Source organism: Aythya marila (assembly GCF_965140915.1).
Source record: "Aythya marila genome assembly, chromosome: 5".
NCBI classification, from domain to species: domain Eukaryota; kingdom Metazoa; phylum Chordata; class Aves; order Anseriformes; family Anatidae; genus Aythya; species Aythya marila.
Window position 1 is genome coordinate 53,360,404 of NC_139046.1, and position 23,334 is coordinate 53,383,737.

General features: G+C 48.8%; 1 protein-coding gene across 1 annotated transcript; it reads left to right on the forward strand.

Moving 5' to 3' along the window:
• Positions 1-318: 318 nt before the first annotated feature.
• Positions 319-18,444, forward strand: LOC309878623 (inner centromere protein B-like; the record flags this gene model as incomplete). Its single annotated transcript, XM_082761371.1, is given in 18 exon segments — positions 319-449; positions 540-650; positions 3,235-3,659; positions 4,802-4,853; positions 5,582-5,615; positions 6,791-6,887; positions 7,323-7,413; positions 8,483-8,612; positions 8,688-8,822; positions 9,985-10,060; positions 10,063-10,093; positions 10,478-10,589; positions 11,846-11,956; positions 12,298-12,428; positions 12,649-12,727; positions 13,994-14,101; positions 17,527-17,683; positions 18,239-18,444. Coding segments are annotated over 18 exon segments (2,217 nt in total).
• Positions 18,445-23,334: the final 4,890 nt, after the last annotated feature.

The window sequence follows — 23,334 nt, forward strand, 5'->3', positions numbered from 1 at the left end:
GAGGGCAGCCAGTGAGAAGGCAGGGAGCGGTGGGGGCGCGCTGTGATTGGTGGGGGAGAGTATTTAAAGCGGGGAGGGAGCGGGTGGCGTGAGGGTGAGGCTGAGCCTCGAGGCTGTGAGGTGGGGGCTCCCATCTCCCCTCACAGGTCCTGGGGGCAGCCTCCTGTGGGGGGACCATTAGCATCCTTCCCTTACTTTATTTTCCCTTGGGGGGTCCTCATCTTCTCTCCTAGGTCTAAGCCTCCTTAGGGAGTTCTCCCCTATCTCAGGGAGGCGGCGTTGCCCCCCTCAACTCCCCTCCTGTGTTTCAGGGCAGCCATGGAGGAGGGTCCCTGGCGCCTGCTGGAGGTGTGCGAGCAGAGGTTCTCCCAGTTCCTCCACAGTGCCCAGCACAAGCACCTGGCCTGGCTGCGGGAGGTGGAGGAGCAGGGCAGGAGGCTGCTGGAGAGGTAGGGGGGCTCTGGGACACCTCTCGGGTCACCCATAATATGGGATTGCTGGGGCTCAACCTCTGTTTTCTGTATTTGTCTCCTCAACAGCAACTTCCAGGCTGAGCCTGGGTTAATGCCCAAGAAGCCGTCCCAGCGGAGACGCCTGAGGAAGCGGCAGTCCTCATCCCTGAGAGAGGAGAGCGAGCTGACCAGGAGGAGGTGGGTGAGGTGCCTTGTGCTGGGGCTGCAGGGAGAAATAAGAATTTAACCATTTAAGCATGTACACAGGTGAAGTAGCCACTCCTTGAGTCAGCAAACACTGATTTCAAAAGGGTACGTCAAAACTATTCAACGCTGATTCTTGTGAAAGTTTGGAATGCAGTTGGTTATTGTCCTTCATGTTCATGATAACTTCTTTTGGTTGGAAACCAAAATATTCTCTTTTGTTTGAATTTTCTTTTCGTTTGCTTTATTATTTTTTTCAGCACACATTTAAGCCTGATGTTGCTCCTGGTGTTTGCTCGCCTGAGAATGCAGCTTGCCACCAGTAACATGCAAAAGCGTCGCGTCTGTTGTCACAGCTTAAGTGAACAGGCAGAAAGGCTCAAAGGGATTAGGAGTGGAGCTGAAGTGGAAGTGCCAAGTGACTTGCTTATAAACACTCATGCTAGAGGCCTCTAAAACTAGCCCTAATTAGATAAAAATGTTAAAACTATCAGGGGAAGTGTCTGCATCTTGTGACCATGAAGGTTTTTTGTGGGCTGTTTCCTTTTTAGCAAAAGAAGGCAGGAACAGCAGCGGTAATGTCAAGCAGCCAAACTTTCTTTTCTTTTTTCCCTCTTCTCTATCAGTCACAGATTCACCTGAAAGCAAGCCAGGACTCATTACATAGAAGACCTGCTTATTTTGGGAAGGTTTATGGGGAAACTCTTGACAACATTTGCAAATGGATGCTGGTGCATGATGGCATTGGGCATGATGCTACTTAATTTCCTTGGTGCTGTATCTTCATGGTAGCTGACTGTATCCACTCTAACCCTAAGATGAGTGGCAATGTGGTTGCAAGAACCTTTCCTTTGGAGAAACATTTGTTAAGCTCTAAGGGTAGATGTGCAAGTAATTGCTGTAGTGTGACCCAAACCTAGGAACTGAACACAGGGTAATAAGCAGTGGTTTTTACCTTATATTTTGATAACCGTGGTGAAAAAACACAGAAGTTGGACAGGAAGTTAGAACTGAAAGACTGTCAAACTAGAAATGGAGGATGGAGAGAACAGCAAGAATAGTAAGGAAGCGTGGGAAGCTAGTGAGCGTGTGAGTGGTGAGGGAGGGCAGGGGAAGAAAATGCTGTGGATCTAAACAGGGAGAGCTCTGAGGACATACTGCTAGCTTTCAGGTAGCAGCTGGATGTCAGCTTGGCTGCTTCCCTAAAGGAGATGAATCTCGTGCATTTGTCTTCATTTAAACTTAGTTTTGAGAAAGACCTGCTGATGTGACAAAAAGGCTGGAAGGTTAGGTGGTCATTTGTCAACAGGAAGTCCATGCTGAAGCCTAGCACATCTGTCCTGCAGGGTTGTGCTATTGCTGTTTCCCTTGCCCTGTTTTCCCTCAGTATGTATTTTAGAACTGATCTCTTAGCATATTGTTACAGATCTCCCAATGAATAGTTCATTTTTGCTAACTTGAGCAAGAAGTCTGCCTTCTTGCTAGGGGTCAGAATGAGAAATTAAGAGAACAAACCTGGAAGGAGAGCAAGGGTATTACTTGATTACTGGCAGTAAGACAAATAGCTGCTGGTAGGCTTTCCCCGGGGATTGTAAGCCATCACCCACTTAAGTGGTTTATGGGGCAGTGGGTTTTCTTAGCTGTGTTTCAGCTGCTGTGCATTTCCACACTGATTCTCTTTTGTCTTTGTTTCCAATCCCCACCCTTGAGCTACTTCCAGGTCACTTTGGTGATGGAGGCTTCATTTCTGTGGAGTGCTGAGGTTGTTTTTGGGCTTTGTCCAGCTCATCTCCTTGACTTGCTGATAAAGTATAAGGCTTCATCCTCTTGTGTCAAAATAGCTGATGCAGAGGAGAGGATTTCAGTGTTGAATTTCACTGGGGACCTTCCCCAAGCCTCTGTGGAGTTGGTGGGGATTAACTGAAGCAGCGGAGCTAGAGATGCTCCCTGAACCTAGCATTTTTCACTCTGCAGAGTGAAATTTTCATTTTTCACTTGCTGCAGAGTGACAACATTCAGAAAAAAGTAATCTTGAGGGCAGTGAAGAGCAATAAGGAGTAACTCCTAAATTATTCCAACAAGTTCTGCCAAAACACATGTGAGAGCTTCCAAGGTTCAGCTCCGGTGTTTAGCCAGTGATAAAAGGTGGGTTGTGAGAGGGAACAGGTGGAGGGAAGCATCCTGTAGGTACGCTTCAAAGCTTCTCTGCTGCTTGTTCTGAGATCACTTGGGAGCAGGAGACCTGTGTCACTTCACTGCAGGTTGTTTTTTATCTCAGGTTGTCCAGAAGGAGAAGCAGTGTCAAACTAGCACCTTCCAGGCCGGCTTCCCAAAGATGCCACAGCAAAGAGCAGCCCCAGGACCCCAGTGGGCAGGAAGAAGCAGTCTCTGCACCAGACTGTGCAGCAAAGCCTCAGCTCAATGTTGAAACTGAACTTCCAGCACCGCCTGGGAAACAGCCTGCAGAAGCACAAGGTCCTGTGGCAAAAGAGGGGTGTGATGGTGATCCTCAGGCTGAGCTATCCCCAAAGGGAGATGGTGCTGATGGTGGTGGTGCAGCCTTTAAAACTCTCACCAGGGAGCAAGTGCCCGAGGGGGATGCAGCTGCTGAGCAGCATGATGCATCTGCTGTGATCCCTGGTGAGCAGACAGCAAGGGAGGGTGAAGAGGCCTCCCAAAGAAGATCAAGTACCCCCACAACAGAGGCTGCTAGAAAAAGAGGTTCTGCCATGCTCCAAGGAGACCTGTCTCCTCCAGATCTTGAAAAGGTGCTTTTCCAGGACCCTGACAACAAGAGGACTACAACAAAATCCAAAACACGCCGCTGCTCTGGACGCCAAAGCTTTGTGGGTGGCCTCCACAAGAACCGTAGGACTTCCTTGTCAGAAAAATATTCCCTGGCCAGCAGAAGAGAGAACATGATTCAGAAGTCCATCAGCAGGGCCATCTCAAAGAAGGCAGCAGCAGCACGAGAATCATCCTCTGCCTCCAGCAGAGTGAGCTGTAAGTTTCTTTCTGTTACCGAGCATGTTCATTTTGCTAAATCAGCTTCTCAGCTTTGCAGTAAGTAGCTGTGGAGTTGCTCATCCACATTAACTCCAGCTCCTCCTAGTCTCCTCAGCAATCAGTTTCGTGGCTTCCATCACTTAGAGTGCATGCTCCAGCTCCTCATCGCTGTGTCTCAGGCTTTGCTGTGTGCTTTGCCACAGCAGATGAAGGGAATGTCTGAGGTGCAGGGACTGGAGGCTGGGTTGCACAGGTTGCAGATGGGTTTTTAAAAGTGAAATGGAAAATGCAGCCTGCCTTCTGCTAGCTATGGCTTGGCTGCTCAGTGGGTTGATCAGATGAGGCTATTGCATTGCCTGGGGAGGGGCTTTAACTCGAGTATCTTCTGCCAGCTCCTCAAAAAGTCCCCAGGAACTATGTGTCTCTGCTTCCTGAACTTTGGCTGAAGTTGGCAGAGGATCTTGAATGCTTTTTGGGTGAAGATAGCATAGACGAATAGAGAACTAAATAGCACAGTCATCCGAGGAAACGACATCCAGAAATCCAGACTGTTCCAGGTAGCACTGAACTCCTCATGTCCCTTGTTTTTGCTGTTCCTGGGAAGGCTTTCAAATTAGAGCTTTTTAAAATCATCACTTCTGGAGTCAGACTAGCTTCTAATAAAGCACTAATGCCTTTTGGTATTTAGTTTTGTCAGCTTTGAGTCACACCGTATCTAGGCATTTGTTAAAAACACTTCCATCCAAGAGGTGTTGTGGAGGGGGGGGAACAGAGTCGGTGAAAATTCACCAAATCTCCGCATAAAACCGCAGGGAGGCAGAAGCTGAAGTCTATTGACGGGGAAATGCTATCGCAGTGACACAGGCGTGAGCATGTTTGTGCAGCTGGAGCAGCCTGCAGCCAGGAGGATCTGCTGCTTTGGTTCCCTGCCTCCCCAGCCTACCTCAGCTCCTCAGTGACACTCGAGGGAGGTGGTGGTGCTGGTGTGGAAAGCTGAGATGAGCAATCAGCGTGTTCCCTGGGAGAAGCCTGTACAGAGACCAGAGCTCTACCACGCACGCACTGCCACTGTTGAGAAGCCTCAGACTGAGATCCCCAAGCTAGTTTATCTTATGCTGGCTTCTGTTTTTCTCCTTCAGGTCAAAGCTCCTTGGAGGTTTTTGTGGAAGGAGATGGGCCCAGCAATGTGAGGTGAGCATGGCACATGAAGCAGGCAGGAAAAAAAACACAAAGCACACAAGGAAGCTATACAAGTTGCTTCCCTATTACAGATGACTATTTTAGGTGGTGGTGTCACTTGGGCTCTGATATTCTGATGTTTGTGCTGTTCAGATGCAGCCCCTCCTTTTCAGAAGCCTCGTCAGGGTACAGTGAGGCTGATGGCTGTGTGAGTGCAGGATCTGTCCCTGTGCCACAAGCCCTGAGAGCCTGCTAGCCGTTGCTCTGCCTGGTGTTGGCTGCCATCACCTGAATAATGTCCTGGATTTCTGGCTGTAACCAGCCTCTGGGTGCCTGGTGGCGCTGGAGGTTACTCTGCCTGTCTGACAGGTGAACAGGTAGCACTTGGTCTTCAAAAGGTTCACAGCACTTCCTTTTGACCTGCAGTGTAGAAGTTCTGCAGACAAAGGAGAGGACAAAGTTCATTATGTTCAGCAGTGTGAATTCATCAGAATTCACTTCACATCAGAAGAATTTACATCTCTGTCACTGTGTGGCCTGGCTCAAACAGGCTTGTGCCTCTGTCTGGATGTACTTAAATTTCCTGTACTTTCCTTGGTCCTGTAGGCTAGGTCTGTATTTTTATTGCCTGTAACTCACACTTCTGAATGCTGTCCTGGTAGAGATGCCCCAAGAACAAAGTAGTGTTTCTTTTATTTCACAGGGAATTGACAAAATTAAAATAGACTTTATTTTTACAGATCTGGACCAGAACTGAACTCCCAAAGTGACCAGGTGAGTCCTAAGGAACGAACTATCTTCCAACTGCTCACCAAAAGAAGCATTATGAATGGAAGCAGGGAATGTGGCCGAGGTGTTATTCACACACAACTTCAAGCTCAGCAAAGGAGCTGCTGAGGTGGACACCATGGCCATTCAGGCACCTAGGCAGCTGGTTACGCCTGTTGGCTCACTGGCTCCTGGGAGACAGAGACCTTTTGACCCTTGATAACTCTAGGATGGAGTTTTCAGAGCTGTTTGGGCAGGTTCCGAAAAGTCAGCAAGCTTTTGCCTGTCATCTGGGCGTGGTAATTGTGTGTATTCTTGGCTTGTCTCTATTGCCTGGCTGCTTTGAGCTACAGAAGTCAGAAGGGCGGTTCAACTTACTATGCTTTACCAGTAAAGTTATGTATGCTACCAGCTTGTGTAATTCTGCAGTGCTAGTAAGATAAAGAAACCCATCCCATCCTCTGAGCTGGCAAAAACACCTTGTATGATTGTGCTGTGAACCAGCTTGTGTGAAAACTGGCCTAGCAGAGAGGGGCTGCCTGCCTCGGAGCAGTTCACTGGTGCCACTGGGAAGCAGCAGCAGTGGGAATGCTGCTGTGGGTGGTGGTGGTGCAGCTGGTAGTGGCTTAACAGGTAGGGGAAAGCCTGTCCTGGGTGTGTGTGCAGGCACCCTGGGTGCTGTGCTTCAGTGACTTCTGTGGTTTATCCTCATGTGAATGTACCATAATGGCATTTGAAGTGCACAGGGATACCATAACCTGAGATGCTTTAAAAGGGATTTATCTCTCTAGAATATATAGAATTTGAAGGACAAAAATATCAGTGCAGACTAGATATTTGTAGCTTGAAATGTCTCTTCAAAGTGTATAGAAGCTGCCTGTCCCTCCTGAGGCACTTGGATTAGACTTCATCATCCAGGTTCAATGAAGTGTCCTGCTCTGGATGAGAAATACTGGGTAGCTGTTGTTTTACCTGCAGGGGCTGGTGTTTCTTGAGCAGAACCCCTGTCACTGCAGTGAGTCAGTTGCTGTACATACAGCATGACTCCAGCTGAGAGGAAGAGTCCCTGGGCTAGCAGTAGGGTTGTATCTGGGAGCTTTTTTTAGGGCAGTGGGTGCATGACAGCCTTGCTCCTTTGAAGGAACTGTGCTGAGATAACACTTTGTTTCCTTTTCCTATAGGTTCCTGAAAACTTAATCACTTCAAGCGAAGATGGAAAAGCTGCCAGCCCTCCTGCACAGTGCTCATCTCCTGAACAACAGACAGGGAATAAAGAAGGTAACGTTGAATTACTCTTGAAAGAATGCTCATGGGCTTGGAGTCTCCCATGTGTTAAAGGGCCTCAACATCCCTTTCCTCTTTGGGTTGATGTTACATGAGGATATGTCACACTTCTTTACTGTGCCTCAAAGCAAGGGGACATCCAGGCTTTTTGTCTGTCCCCTGTGACAGCTGTAGGATCCCATAAGCAGCTCTAGCTGGAGTGGAAGTAAGAGGACCTGGAGTCCTTTTGGTGGGGAGGTTGTGCCTGTGCAGAAGCCTCTCTACAAGAGGCACGCTTCATGATGTACATGTACAACACTGATACTTGAGGTAGAAACCCAGGCTTCTGTGGGTTGGTTACATGCTGTGGGGCTCAGAGCACACGAGCTGCAGACAGGTAAGCCCTGCAGGATGCCTTGCACACAGTGCTGACTACAGATTTCTTCACAGGCAGCTGTGTAAATCCAACAAGTGAACCCCAGAACATGAACCAGGAACAAGCCCACGGTGCCAAGTCCCAGGGGAGTCCTTCATGCATCTGGTACGAGACGCTTGCAAGGGGGAAGAGGAATGAACCAGTGGCATGGGAGGAGTTAGGCTTGGCATTTTAAGTAACTTGTTTAAAACCTTTGGGTGTTTTTCCTTCCCTGCCCTGCAGTGAAGTTTTGAAATCTCCTTTGACCATTTGCCTGTGGAAGTTCCTTGTGACTTGAGCCTTCTTTGCTTCCCAGGCCAGGCTTGGGTCCCAGACACATTAGTTCATGCACAGACCAGTGCAGATGACTAAGATAGTGCTGTTATCTCACAGCTTAGATGTGACTGAGTGGTTCATAAAGGGGTGGCCTGGGAGTAGTTTCAGAAGGCAACATGAGCAGGTGACCGACCTATTTATTTTTATCTTGTGCAAGTGTCTGGAATGTCTGACTTGTTTCCTCACTGATTATATTATTGGTGTTTCATGTGAGATTTCAGCTGTTTTTAGCTTTGTCCTCAGCCTGTCTGCCATCCCTGTTTTGCTGGGGTGAATTTACTGTGGGTAGTGGGTGGGAAGGGGGAGCAGCAGTATCCTCTGTTCTCATGTGGTTAGTTAATGATGTCTCAGGAGCTGCAGCCTTCCTTGGAACTGCTGGGCTGGGTCACAAAGTGAGGTAGCCCCCTTGTTTCCTGCTTGGAATTAGAAATGCCTTTATGTGTACCCCCTGACTTAGGTAAATCTGTGAGAGTCCAAGGTATTTATAAAGCAAATAAAACTCTGCCAGTGAGGTGGACTAGACTGGCTAGTTGGAAACATGTGAATTACATCCATCTTGTGCTGGTGGTAATACCAGCAGTGACAGATACCTTGCTTGCTGGGGATCAGAGTATTGAATGAGAGTGGGAGTGATGTTGTGTATTTATGGTCTGGAACTTGCATATTCCCCTTCTAAGCTGCTGTGTGTCCCCTGTCCTCATTTCTGGTGCTCCTCCTGCTCCAGGGCTGGCTGGCTTCCTAGGAGGCCCGGTTCCTCTGGTGGCAGCGAGCAGGCAGAGGGAGCTGTGTAACAGCAAGTCAACTCTGATAAGACTAAGGAAGTGTGATGGTCAGCTAATGCTCTTCCTGGTGCCAACAGGACACGGAGCTGTAAACAAAGAATGGGCATTGTACGGAATGGGCAGCAGCCAGGAGGTCGTGCCCCTCTGGAAGACAAGCACATCAATTCTACCAACCAGGCTCCGCATTCTGCCTCTCCAGCTAGTAAGGTGAGTGGGTCCCACTGTCTTCTTTGTCTCCCTTTCCCTGGCAAGTACTTACTTCCCTCTGTCTTTCCCTCTTAGGTTGTCAGACCACTGAAAAACTTCCTGCAGGCAGTGCAGAGAAGCCAGCTACTCGCAAGCCCTGGGCCTACAGGACGTGGGAGTGTGATAAAGAACTTCATCAAACACAACACTCCCACCCGACCTGATCCGAAGGTGTGTCAGAGTCCCACCTCCCCTCACAGGGGTGAAGGACAGGATCATGTATAGGGGAGTGGCAAGACAACTGCTTGCTTAGAAAAGCATGAATGTATTCCTTGTTTCGTTGGCTCCCATGGGCCAATGTAGGTCCTAACAAACAAGTTGTCCTCGTGATTCTACCATTTTCCCAGGGGAAGGGAAAATGGTCTTGCCTAGCTAGCATCACCTGTCCACAAACACTGTTATCAGCCTGGGGTTTTTAGCACCAATCCTCACTGTCCTCAGATGCAGAGAATTTTCAGCTGCTCTGTCTATGCTTAGCAAAAACACTTTATTCTAGGATGGTGGGGAAAATGGGAAGCTTTTCTCTTTGCAATGGGGCTCTGCCCTTGTGTATTGCACAGTTGGCTGCTGTAGAGCTGAGAAATGAGTAGTATTGGGTCAGGCAGTGTGTTCCTACCACCTTACTGACAAGGAACTGCAGCTGGGAATAGGGTTAGTGTGCAGTGGGGGTTCTAGTGCTTCATCCAAATGCTTAATAATTTGTCTTTTTTTTTTTTTTTTACAGGGAGACTTTGTTGTAAGTAACAACACCTTCAACTGTGGGGTTAGAGGACTGTAAGGGCTGTGCTTCTTGCCTCACAAGCACTGACAGCTCTTTCCCCTCACACTGGCATCCACACAGCTCTCCTGTTCTCTGTCCAAAACTGTAAACTGGCCGTGCCAGGATCTCTGTAGGTGTGTTCTGCTGGGGAAGGGAACTGCTAAGAAATCTTTTGGCCTCTAAACATGACTACTTGCATTCTGCATGTTCTCCCAGCTGCTGGTGTAGGTAGCCCTGTCCCAGGCCAGCAGTGTTTGCTGCAGGTGGCCACCCACAGCAGCAGCGTGCCAGCTAACTTTCTTGCCTGAGCACACTCTGTACAGATGAAGGACTGAAGTGTTTCTATCCCACCCCAATGACTCTTCTGCTCTAGGAAGATGGTGCACCTGAATAAGTGCTGCATTGTTTCTTCCCTACTACTCACTTCCCATCCCTGTGTGTGGGTGAATATGACTCTGACAGTGACTTCTTTGTTTAGCAGGCTGCCTAGCCTCTAGCTGCATGTGCACAAGCAGCCTGAGGGCAGAAACAGGTCCCAGCAATTATTACAGTCTGAAATCATCTCCTTTTCAGAAGAAGGAGCGACAGAGACTGGAAAGCCTGAGGAAGAAGCAGGAGGCTGAGGAACAAAGGAGAAAGAAAGTGGAGGAGGAAAGAGACGGCGGCAGGCAGAAATGAAGCAGTGAGTTGGATCCCTTACCTGCTTCTTCCCAGGCTCAGCACAGAATTGCCTTGAAGGCTTTTCCTGTGAGACAGGCAGCACTGCTGTACTGTGCTTTGTCTTTCCCACTTGGAAGGGACACTTAGCATGTTCCTGTGCACCCTGAGCAGTGCTGCTCATGGCTCACTGCAGTAAGAACTGGATCGGTGCAAAGCACATGCTCATTTCTGGTGGACCTAATGCAGATACGTGTTGAGGTTAACCTCAACCAAAGCAAAATAACTCTTTGCATGATCTGTGGCAGGCTGCTCTGCCAGAAAATGAGCCACAAGTCCTTGTCCCTGTTGTCCTCTGTGTTAGAGGACAAAACCAAGCTAACAGGCCCCTCTTGCACCCCCTCTCCAGAAAGAGGGAAGAGCGTCTGAGGAAGGCACTTCAGGCTCGAGAGCGGGTGGAACAACTGGAAGAAGAGAAGAAGAAGCGAATGCAGCAGAAGACTTTACAGAATGATGAGAAGGTAAGAAGCCTGGCCAAGCTTTGGGCCACTCAGAACAATGGTGTTATGTTAGGGAGTTGTGAGATGGAGCGGGTGCAGACAGGCCACTGGCATGATGTGTGCAAGCACTGGGTTGGTGCTGATGGTGACTAATCAGGTGGTGGGTAAGTCTGCATCTAAAATAGACTTTGAAATTCTCTGTCTAACAAGGGGAGGGCTTTGTTCTCCATACCTCTGTAGTGATTCTAACCGTTCCTGTTCTGACATGCAGCATTTACGGTGCTCTGCATTCAAGGAATGTGGTAGCATCCCTTGACTGTCTTGTGAAAAGGCCCTGCAGGTGAGACTGTTACTGGGCTTACAGTGCACTCAGTTGTTTGCACAGCATTGCAGACAGCAAAGCCATGGTGATTGTAGGGGGCTGCAGAAGCATGGCAGGAAGAATAGCTACCAAATAAACAAGGAATGCTCGTGACTAGTAGATGTGGTGGCGGCTGTGTGTGTTTGTGTAGTCCCTGCTTTTAAAGCTTTGCCCTTACCCTTTTTTTGAGGACCTGTAGAAGTTGAGTTTGCCAGGATCAGCTGTTGATGGCTGAGTGCAGGTGGTGCTGCTGCTTCTGTACAGCAGTGCAGGTTCTGCAGGGCTGAGGGACACTGTGCCTGGCTGACCTGGGTAGAGCTCCAGGGAAAGGGATGGCTGAGTGGACCAGCCTTTTGGGGGGTGGGCTAAGGTGAGCTTTGGAAGAGTCAGCCCTGGAAGAAGAGGAATTGTGCTCCTTTCAGCTTTTCCCAAAACCTGAGCAGCCAAAATTACTTGTAGCCCTGGCTAGTCTCCTGCTGTGCATGTGTCAGTGCTTTTATTGGGATAGACAGCTCAGGTAAAGGAACAGTGTCTGGGGCTCAGTCAGCTCTCAGATCCCCAATTTGCAGTTCAGTTGCCAGCAGCACTGCAGGCAAAACATAAACCAGAACCTTGTTCTGCAGAGAATCTCACACGGGATGAAAGCATGTATTTTGGAGTTGGGTAACTGTCTGTTCTTTTTTCCAGACTCTCCAGGTGGTGGGTGTCTCTTCACATGACCTGTAGTAAGTGTTGGACTTGGTGCACAAGGTTGGTGCTAACTTCAGGGCACGTTTGCTTCTTGCTGGATGCTGAGTTCTCAGTCTCTAAGTCTCAGACCTGAAGTATCAGACTTAGAGGCTCTCCTCATCCTCTATTTGGGAAAGGCTGTGGTGTGCATCCTCGGGGCAGTGGAGCAGACACATGTCTTTCTCAGGTGCGCCTCTCACAAGTGCGGGAAGAGAGAGTGTCAGAGGAATGGAGCAAGAAAAAACTGTTAAAGAAACCTGGAGAAACTGATGCACGGAAACAGAAAACGCTGAAGGTGGTAAGAGCAACTTGAGGTTCCTTCTGTGTGTAGAAAAGGAAAGGAGTAGCAGGGAACCTGTGTATTGGTCTGCCTGGTGGAACAGGGAGAAATTACTGCCAGGATCTGCAGAGATTTGGGGAAACAGAAGCATCTGTGCTGCAAGACTTCTGTCTAGACAGTTGATGTTGAGTTTGAGCGTGAGGGAACTTGTGGAGACAGAAGGGAAATACTGTTCAACAGGTGGGCAGGCTGTGGAAGGTAAGAATGGGATATAATGAGAATGGGTTGTCTCAAAGCAGTCACTTCGTATCTAATCTTTCCATGTGTGAGCTGGAGGGTTACAAGGGTTTTTTCCTCAGGAGGAAGATGAATTTGAGCAGCATGAACTACTGCAGAAAAGGAGAGAAGATAGAGTGAAAGAAAAAGGAAAGAAAGCTTTGGAACTGAGAAGTCCTGTAGAGCAGCGACAGGTGGAGCAAGTAAAGGAGAGGTATTATCCTGTTTCTATTCTGGAGAAGGGGACTTAGCAACAGGCATGGTGAAGCAGTAAATATAAACAGTGTTGCTGGAACTGGGAGGTTGATGTGAGTCAGCCATGTGATGTGATGTCCCAAAGGTATGGGGTGCTAAAGCAAGAGGCTATAAGAATGCTAGCAGGGAGGGATGGAACATGCTTTCCTGTATAACTAAACTGTGGCTTTGTTCCCCAGGGTTCTCAAACAGCAGAGGGGAGAGAAGTCCCCACAACCTCAGCTGGAGCCAGTGGTGTTTACTGAAAAATGCATAAAGGTGGGGAGTGAGAGGTCTTGTGACAAATTCTGTTGTAAAGCAGTAAGGCCTGGAATAAGTAGACTTTCAAAGATCAGGCTTGCTTTCCAAGTCCTGTGTTACTACTTGAAGTTTTCTAATTTGTTACAACTTTATTTAGAGGAAACAGACACAGTAAAACTGAGTCAGGCATGATATTTTTCTAAATACTTTGTTTGTACAAGAATAAGTTAGTTCTGCTACAAGGTCACTTTCTGGTCAACAGATGAGCATTGTCAGCCTCCTAACATTACTGTTGCGGAAGATTTATGACCTACAACCACACTATGAGGAGCATCTCCAAATCATGTTCACTGATATTTAAATGAACATGGAAATTAGTAAGAGATGCTTCTAAAAATATACATATTCCTTTCCTCTGTTTGGAGATTGATCTCCATAACAAGCTTCAGGTATCATATAGCTTCATGTAACTTCACTTGCACAAAGAATATCATGGCTTAGTCTGCTTGTCTCAAAATATCACAGTAACATTTTCTTTCCACTCTTAAGTTAATGTCACTTTCTTCTGCCTTGTTCATTGGTTTAAAAAAAAAAAGTACCAAATGCTGCTACTCTTAAGGATAAATTCTTCCTTTCCTTTTTGCTCTTGCTGCCCTTATTCACTAGGCTAATGACTTCCAAACTTGTATTTTTTCCTATATAATTTTAATGAAGGTCTGAATTATTTATGTATAACCAGCAACTGGGCTGGAGTGAGACACAGCAAAACTCCTCCAGAAAGGGAGAAGCTGAATCTAATTCGAAGTGGCTACAGTTCCTGCCTTTGTTAGCTATGTGTTGTTCTTCCCTGCTAAGGAGAGTGGCAGGAGAAGCTTCTGGATAAAGTTCTTCGGGCTGAAAGGGAGCTTTAGCAGTGAAAGGCTTTCTTCTTTATTAGGCCAGAGAGAGCCCAAAAGAGCTGTACCAGCTGCTTGGGCAGGAGGAGAGAGTCAGGCAACCAGAATCCATTTCAATGACTCCTGATACCTGGGTGAGCATGGTAAAGGTGATAAAGGTGAGTATGGGCTCTAGAGACATTGCTGATCTGAATGCAAGATTTACTTGATCTCACTGACCAAAGCCAGTTCTCAGTTCATCTGCATCATTTTTGATTCTTTTTTGTCCCTGCAGAAGAAGACAGGGACAGAGGATTTTATCAAGGGCCCCAGAAAATATGGCTAAATTCCAGAGAGTCTGGTTGTTTTGTTTCAGTGAATGAATGACTGAATTCTTACGTCTTAACAGGAAGAAGATCTGGAGGAGCCCTGGCAGCAGCTGGCAGAGGAGAAAAAAATCAAGCAACCAGAATCATCCTCTGCTGCCTCCAACATGTGTCTGAGCAAAACCGTAAAGGTGAGCTTAGGTTCTAGTGGAGCCCTTGAAATGGGTCTATCATATCTAATTGAATTCAGTGGTTTGGAATCAGCTTGCAAATTGCTTCAGCAGTAGTGAAGCAGTGAGGTGAAGAGAGGTGAGCAGGAGGTGAAATCATTTAATGTATGTTGTAGGGGGTTAACTGGAGTTTGTGCAGAGTGAGGACCAGGAAGCCTTTCTTCTCTGGTGCTTGGCCAAGAGCTCAGCACAGGAGAACCTGAAGGCAAAGCAAATCTTATCTTTGAACAGCTGTTGGGAATGACCACATGATGGCAGCACATCATGAGGTGTCAGTTCAGTGTGCAGAGCATTTAGCTGCACTATAGCAAAACACATTCAGACCTGCCTGTAAAGTCTTGCTGTCATCTGTTTAAGTGTCCAGGAGTTTGAATTGGAGCTGCTTAGACCTAAAATCTGTAAGGGTGCAGAGAACAGTGCTCAAAGAGCCAAACTGCCTTGAGTACAGCTTCTCCCAGTTAACTCCCCTTCCTAGGCTCTCTTGTCCTGTGTCTGACCAGTACCTCTTCATCTTGCTGGACTTCTTTCTTCTGTGACTAATTTGAGAGTTTTAAAGAATAGAAATTAGATCTACCATGAAACGTGTGAGTGGTAGGCCCATGTGTACAAAAGTCAAGTACTTGAAGGTATGTGGTATGTTCTCCTGGGGCTTTTCTACAAAACCAGGGGAGGAAAACTCCTAAAAAGAGTGATTAAGTCAAAGTACAGTGATGCTGCTTGTATTTCTACAGATGTATACTTCTACATCCTCTTATTCTTGTTTTACATTCAATCCAATTACCGTGCAGATTTAGGGCTCATAGAATCCCAGAGTGGTGAAGGTAGGACGGGATGTCTGGAGGTTTTCTGGTCCAACTCCCCTGCTCAAGCAGAGCCACCTGGAGCGGTTAGCCTGGGACTGTTTTCAGACAGCTTTTGAATCCCTCCAAGGAGGGAGACTGCCACCTCTCTGGACAGCCTGTTCAGTACTCAGTCATCCTCATAGCAAAGAAGTAATTCCTGATGCTCATATGGAACCTTCTGGATTTTAGTTCATGCCCACTGGGCACCACTAGAGAGAGCCTGCTTCCATCTTCTTTGCATACTCCCTTCAGGTATTTATATATGTGGATAAGATTGCCACTTTGAGCTTTCAAACACTCTTGACTTGAAAAGTCCTGACTCTTTTGGCCATTCTTCAGGGGGAGAGGTTCCAGTTCCTTCATCTCTGTGGCCCTTCTCTCCAGCCTGTCCAGGTTTCTTCTGGTTTGGTGTCATCTGTAAACTCACTGAGGGTGAGCTCTGACACATTTTTTACAATATTAATGAAGATCTTGAATAAGATTGCCCCAAGCATTGGCCCCATGGGGCACACCACAGGTTACTGGCCTCCAGCTAGACTTTGTACCACTCACCCCCTTTCTCCTTGGTCTCTGGGACCTGGGCTGTCTGGAGGCCAAGCTTGCAGGTGAAAACTGAGGCAAAGAAGGCAGTCACTACCTCAGCCTCTCATTGTCCTGTGTAACTAGGTACCCCATCCTGCTCAGCAATGGGCCCATGTTTTCCACAGCCTTCTCTTCATCACTGATGTATTTAGAGGTGCCCTTCTTGTCCTGTACATCCTTAGCCAGATCCAATTTCATTTAGGTTTCAGTTTCCTGGATGCTCAGACAGTCTCTGCATTCCTCTCGGGTTACCTGTCCTTGCTTCTGCCCTCTGTACGCTTCCATCCTGTGTGTGTTTGGCCAGGAGTGCCTTGCTCAACCATGCAGGCCTCCTGGCATCGTTGCTTGATTTCTTTGTTAGGATGCACCAATCCTGAGTCTGGAGGAGGTGATCCTTGAATATTAACCAGCTTTCTTGGGCTCCTCTTCTCTCCAGGGCCTTGTGCTGTGGGACTCTTCTGAGCAGATCCTTGGAGAGGCTGAAGCCCACTCTGCTGAAGTGTGGGGCTGTCAGTTTGCTGTGTGCCCACCTTGCTCCCCTCAGGAACCTGAATGTCACCATCTCCTGCGTGCTGCCCCCAAGGCTGTGACCTTCACATTCCCAACAAGCCACTGCCTGGTGGTGAATGTGAGGTCCAGAGTACCTCTCCGCCTTGGTTCCTCTGCCTCTTGGAAGCTGCCCTCACTATAGTTCGGTAACCTCCTGGATTGCTTATATCCTGCTGTGTTGTGCCTCCAGCAGGTATTGGGATCTTAAGCCCCCCATCTGGTTGTCAGAAGGCATCCTGGTCAGGCAGGCTGCAGCAGACCCCCACCAGAAGGTATATCCCTGCCCTCTTTAACCCTGTCCCAAAAGCTCTCAGTTAGCTCCTTGTCTACCCATCCCAGGCAGAGCTCTGTGCGCTCTTTAGCCCATCTTTCATATAAGGGGCGAGTTCTTTTCCATCTTTTCATAGCCTGTCCTTCCCAAGGAGCCTGTAGCCTTCCGCTGCAGCTCTCCAGCCATGGGAGACATCCTACCACATCTCCATGATCCCAACAATGCTGTAGTCCTGTTACACCTCTGTTTCATCAGGCTCATGTCCTGTACTGCATGCATTAGGATGCAGGCACTTCAGAGAGGTCCCCCAGCATGTTGAGCTCTTAAAGTTTGGGGAGGATTTCTCTGTAATGATGCCTTCTTGGTTCCTCTGTCAGTTCTGTGCTACATACAGCTGTCAGGTCTCCTGGTCATCTTCTGTTCCTCAGCACAAAGCCAGGGGGTCCCTTCAAGCTTTGACTTGTGCTGTTCCAGCCTGCAGCTTCAAAATGAAATGGAGCCCTAGCTTTTTTTCTGGTCAGGTACTGGGAAGCCCTACATCACAGCTTGGGGGCTGCAGGTTGAGCAAGCAGTTGGCATTGCCTGCTGCAGTGTGCAGTCCTGGGCTCTAGCTTGGCTTCCAGCAAGATAAGGTTTCAAAACAGATCAGACAGAAGAGGGAGGGATGTGAGCACTTCTGGATGTTACAGGAAATCTCCACCCAAGTTACCTGTAAGTAAGAATATTACAGATAATGTGTCAAAGGTATCTCATACACAGTTGAATAACCTTTATGGTCTCATTACTTTGAACTAAGGATGAAAATGAATGTGAAATCTGCTTTGGAAGCCTGCTCTCTTTCTGGCTACCTTCCCTTTACTGCAAAATTCCTTGCCCAACATTGGGCATTGCCAAGGTACCTTTTAACTTTTGGCTTATGGTCAGTGTGAGGGTACTGCCTAGGTATCTTAATGCTATATTGCTGTGGGATCTCATCTGGGATCTTGGTGCAGTCTGTTGGCCTCCTTAACGCCGGAGCTTTGAGGTGCCTGCAGGGGGTCAGGCTGCACGGGTCTGGGTAGCCTGTCCTAGCAAAGCAACCTCTTCTGTCAGACTGCAAGGTCTGCTTCCTGCCCTAGTAAGTGCCTTCTCTGTGCTTTCAGAAATCTATCTCCACATCCTGCTTAAAGCCCCCGAAGAGCATGAAGATATTCAGGTCCCCCAAGGTAAGCGAAAATAACTACGGGATGGATCTGAACAGCGATGATTCCACAGATGATGAGAGTGCGCCTCGGAAGCCTGTCCCTGCCTGGGCTGACGGTAGGTGCCAAGTGTTGTTTGGGCTCTAATTCCTTCCTTGGGAAGCTGGAGCTTTCTGGACTTGCTCAGTGTCATCTCAGCTTCCCTAAAGTGCGGTTCAGGAGTGTGTGAGACTGCAGTGCTGGCAGCTGCTGGCTGGGGGGGGTGGCTGGATCTGTTTTCTTGCAAGTGCCGTTGTGTTGGAGTTAAACCAGAGTCCTGTGTGTGTGTTTGGATTTGGGGAGGGGGGGTGAAAGAATGGTGGGAGCTCACTGCTGATGGAGCAGCCCATCCTCCTGAGGGGAAACCAAGATGTGGTAGGTTTGGGATATTTTTAGTGTGGTGAAGAGTGACTTAAAACAAGTACTGTTGGCAACCTGAAGATGGGTTTGGAATTCAGAGCTCTGCAATGAATAGGAAAGCTGTTAATCATACTCACTGTATGGGTTGCAACAGTTTTTTTTCAGGTATGGATGGAGAAGAGTGACTATCCTGTTGGCCCTGACGGAAGGGATACCATAAGCAGAGCACTGAAAACCTGTTCATAAGTCTGCTTCTGTATTTTATTTTATTTAGGGTCTCAGCTTAATCAAGCTATTATCCACCAATACTATCACCCAGTGGATGTTGATGAGCTCTTTGGGTTAATTGCAAGCCCTAAGCTGGAGGACATCTTTGGCAAGAGCAAGCCTCGATACTTCAAACGCACAAGCTCAGCAGTTTGGCATTCCCCACCCGGGACCAAATTTGCTTGTGGCCCCACCTGCAACTTCAAGAACTGAGAAAATGCGAAGAAACGTTTTCTTGAGTGGGATATATCAGGTTATGTGTTTTTAGCAGACATTTACAATTTTAAACCTTTTTTTTGTATAAAAATATTAAAGTTCTGTTGCATTAAACATTCTGTCAGTGCTTGTCTCCTTTCTCCCTCACTATGGGAGGATGGTGCTGCCTTGCAGCTGGTGGCTATAGCCACTGTGCTCTGAGGTCTTTGAGGTTGATGGCTGTGGTTTGTGCACGTATTTGGAGACATCCTGTTCTCTTACCCATTTCCTCAGCTTACCTGCAGAATCTTACCCAAGAAAGCTATGAAATTGCTGTAGGGAAGATCAAAAATCTTAAATCAACACAGGGGATTCAGGAGTTTCGTAACTTATTTGGTAAAATACTTACGAATTTAACAATGTTTCTATCAGCAGGTATCTTTTGACCCTGCATTCTTTGTCTTTTTTCCTTCTCAAGGAAAAATAGAGCCCCAGCTAAGTTCTTGGTGCTGTTCTTTTAGGAGGGGTGAGGGTACAGTCTTGCTTGGGCAGGAGGTAGATGTGTTTTGCAGCTCTCACTTGGAAAAGGGTAAGCAGCAAAATGATTTCCTCAGGACTGCATTCATAGCACCTGTTTGGTGCCCCCTGCCTGTGCATGCCCTGGGATGTGCTCGGTGGTGGCAGGCTGCCTGCAGTGCAGCCAGAGGCCCTGGGAAGTGGTTGCCTAGGGACTGCTGCAGTGTGCTGGGGCAGCTGCAGAGCATCCTGAGGTCCTGCAGTGCTGTGTGGGGCCAGCTGTGGCTCCATGCTGTGATCTCAGCTGCCCCTGCAGGGCTTGTCCTCAATTGTGTTCAGAAATCAGTTCAGGTAGAAGTTCGACCTTTACTGAGTGTAGCAATAAGGAAGATGCTTGGGTGAAAAGGGAAAGCCCCTGACTTATACCTAAGTCCCACAAAGGCCATAATAACCACTCCTTCCCCTTTCCTCAGTTCTTCCCCTCTTGGGCTGTGTTTATGAGCACCAGAGCCTCTGTAATTAAGTAATATGTTGTGTTGCTTTGGGATCCCTTGTGCATCAGGCTAGCAGGTACAGAGCTGGGCTTCCTTTCCCCAAATGACCAGGGTTGTGTGTCCCCAACCCTTACCAGCTTACCAGTACAGCCCTGCACTGTTCCAGCACCAGACTGGTGCCACTGACCCCACGGGGCAGGTGCCTGAGGATGAATACAGAAATGTGGCCACAGATGGGTTGAGAGCTGTTTAGGCCTGCCTACAAGTGTTTGAAGGAGGTTTTGAGCTGGTCAGTGTGGTTTTGAGGAGCTCTGTAGCAGGTGTGGGGTGGTTTCGATCAGCTCAGGAGAGTTTTCAAGTGGTGTAATAGAATAGGATTACAGGTGGTTAGAGATCTGTCAAAAGCTCTGGTTTTGAGCTCTGTGGAGCTCTTGCTTGTGGGTGAGACAAGTGGTTGAGACTCACAAGAGCGAGCGAGCAAAGCTTTGTAGTGGTTAAAGGCTGTTCAAAGCTGCTCACCAGGAGCTCAGAGCTCCATCCTGGCTTCTAGGCTGCCCCAGGACCTCTGGATTCCCCCAGCTTTTCTGGTTCCTCTCAGGCTCTCTGTGTCACTCTCAGTGCCTGTGGGTCTTGCACTGAGTCTTGCCTTTCTGGCCAGCCTGGGGGCTTTCTGAGGTGCCTTCAGGGTCTCTGTGGTGTCCCTGAGCTTTCTTGTTCTCCACAGCCCATCTGGGACTCTCATGTTCCCTAGGCTCTCTTGGGCACAGATCCAGGCTGTCCCCTGCCAGCTGGCCTCTGTCCCTCATGGGTTTTCTTGGATTTAACATCGTGTTTGGGGTCGAACTGGTTTTGTTTGAGCCCAAACCCTGTGCCAGAGCAAGCAGTACCCATCGAGCGGCAGCCTTGATGTTCTGGTAATGAGTAGAAAGTTCACAGGAGGCCCCTTGCCAAAACCACAGCTGCTGTCAGAGCATTTCCAGTCCAGGATGGATAATCAATAAAAAGCACGAAGCCATTTCAGAGCCCTGCCAGGCTGTGAGGGGTCCTTGGGGCATCTGGTTCCCTGCACAGCCCCAGCTCGGGCATCAGGCTGGTGCTGCTGGCCTGAGGCTGGGTCAAAGTCCCTCACAGACAATGCCAGCCTGGCCACAACAGGCCCTCGAAAGCAATCTGATTTTTTTTTTTTTTTCCAGGCTGACTGCTGAGTAATTGACCAGAGCACAGTCCCCGGTGTCATCTCAGCAGATGCAGGGCTCTGGAGCTCAGGATATGAGCTGAGAGTCAGAACTGAGTTATGGAGGGGAAAAACGTATGTTTTCCATGACGAGAGCTGTGCTGGGCCTGGAGTAACCAGGAAGCTGAAGCAGATTTGTGCTTAATTAATCTAAGCTCTCTGCTTGGCTCCATAGTAGTGCTCCCAGTAATGGGAGAGGCCAGGCCACGGGCACTGAGTCTGCACAATCAGCATCTGGCCATGCACATTAGAAGGTCCTTTCATCATTAAAAGGAGAAAATATGTCCTAAAGGGAGAAAGTATCTCCTGTACCTGTCATCTCTTGATACGTGTGCAAGCTCCAGAGCCCCTCACTGAGGAGTCCTGCTTGTCAGACACGTCCTGTATCCACATTGTGTTTTCCTTCTTTCGGAGCAGCCAGCATCTGGAACGTCTCCACTTAATCTGGATTTCTTCAGCTTTTGAGAAGGAAAGAGGTTTAATCTACCCAAGCTGTTCACAGTTGGCTGTGCCATTGTGGAGCCAGAGACACAAAAAAAAAAAAAAAAGTGAGCTTTTTTTTCCTGGTTTTTGTTTGTTTGTTTGTTTGTTTTCCTGGTGTTGTCTGGCCTGTTATCCATCTCTTTCTATTCTAGCAATCAGAGCACAGGGAGACTTGAGGCTCTGGGCCAAGGCAGCCTCTGCTTCACGACGTCCTTGACCACAGCCTCTGCAGGAGGCAGGCGGGGTGCCCGAGCATCCCGCAGGGCAGCTGTGTGCTGTTTCCCAGGTCATTCTCACCCAGGTGCCACCACTTGTCCACCTGGACCCACCAGCATCTGTCCCCCACAGCACACATTGGGGCTTACAGTGCCGACCATCCCTCCCCCTCCAGCCAAAGGACTGCCCTCGGGGGGCTGGCAGAAGCCCTCCAGTGCAGACCTCCAGCTCACAAACTGCTGTGGTTTCCTACATCAGAAGAGCTAAGGCCATTTTTCGGCTGTTTTGAAGCCATGCTGATAGTTCCTGTCCCCACCACGACAGCACTGTCCCCAGCAGGAGCACCACATCCCCATGAGGACATCCATGTCCCCACCAGAAGCGTAATGGCCCGTGGAGATCGCAGCCAGCAAGGCTGCTTCAGCCCCTGTGGGACCAAAACAGCTGCGGCTGGGCCAGGTGGAGGTGCTGTTAGGATGGCCTTTGCTGACATTAAAGCTTTTGGTCAAACAAAAAAAAGCTTCAAAAGCCCAGGTAGCCTCAGGGTGACAGAGCTGTGGTGCAGCAGGATCTGCCCAGCTGCTGCTGGGTGGTGGGGTAGGGTGAGGAGCAGCCCTGGGGGGCTGAAATTTGGGCTAAACCCAGGCTGCAATCTCCTCCGAGCAGTTTGCACGCTCCCAGCGATGAGCAATAGCCGTGCTGTGTTGTCGGCATGGGAAGGAAGTAGGCAAGGGCAGCCCATGGAGGAAAACCATACACATCCTTACAGAAGCCACGTCCCTTGCAGCTTGGAGACAAATCCCACGAGAGCGAAACCTGCTTAACCGATTACAAAGCGTTTGGAAGTTGTAAAACCCTACCTTGGCACGAATGTGCCGCGTTCGGCTCAGAAAGCAGATTTGGGTTTTGGCTCTCTGCCACCAGCTGGTAATTACAAAGAGTGTCAGCCAAACTAAAAATGTATCTTGGATGGAAAGAGACCCAAAACAAAGTCAAATAAAGCCCTTTGTAAGTGCTGCTGCCAGGATCCTGGCACGGCTCCGATCTTCCTGAGCCTTACCAGTCCTACCGTGACAGCACTCAGGCCGGGTTGACTTAGTGTAAGCACGTTAATGGCTGCAGAGTAGTTAAAAAGTAATTATTAAGGATCGGTCTGCTATATCGAGAATGGTGCCGAGGAAACTGGAGGTCAGCTGCACTCCGCGCTGCTTTTATTACTTAAATACCCGCAGCTCAAGAGCTGGGCACATCCTGTGAGCAGCGAGGGAGCTGAGATCCGGTGGCTCCCATGTGAGTGATAAAGCCCAATCTGAATATGAGGCAAATTTACTGAGCTGGGCTGCCCAAAGTCACCTCAGGATCTAAGGGACTGGGGTGAGCCTGGCCAGTGGCTGTGCAGAGCTGGATGCAAGGGGCAGCCCACGCTGCTGCCTTGCTGCTGCTGCCTCCCCAAAAAATGTAGGGAGGGAGAAAAGCATCATCTGGAGCAGTCATCTGAAAAATCAGCAGCCTTCTGCATGTGGTTTTGTACCAGAAATGCTCTTTTTATGGGGCTGGACATCGCAGAGGTGCTCTGGCCACCTGTGGGTGAGCTGGTAAAGAGCAGGAGGGCAGCCCCAGGTGTTTCCCAGCCCCAGAGGAGAGGGAGGAGGTGAGCACATCGTCCCCCAGCTCCAGGAGAGCAGTTTGCATCTCCTTCGGGGGTGCTCATAACCATCTCGGTAGTCCACAGCACCTTCATGACGTCTCCAGCAGGCTGCTGGGCTGCTAACACCCCTTCATTTGGGGAGGGAGATGGTTGGTGAGGGCGGCCACAAGCCAAGCTCTGACGCTTGGCCTTGAGAGCCATTAGAAATGAGCCCTGGTGGGGCTTATTTGCTCATTTATTTGCTGCAAATGCAGCCATAAATGGTGTACTAATAGATCCTCTGGAAGAGATTTGCAGCCAGGCATGGGTCTTATCTC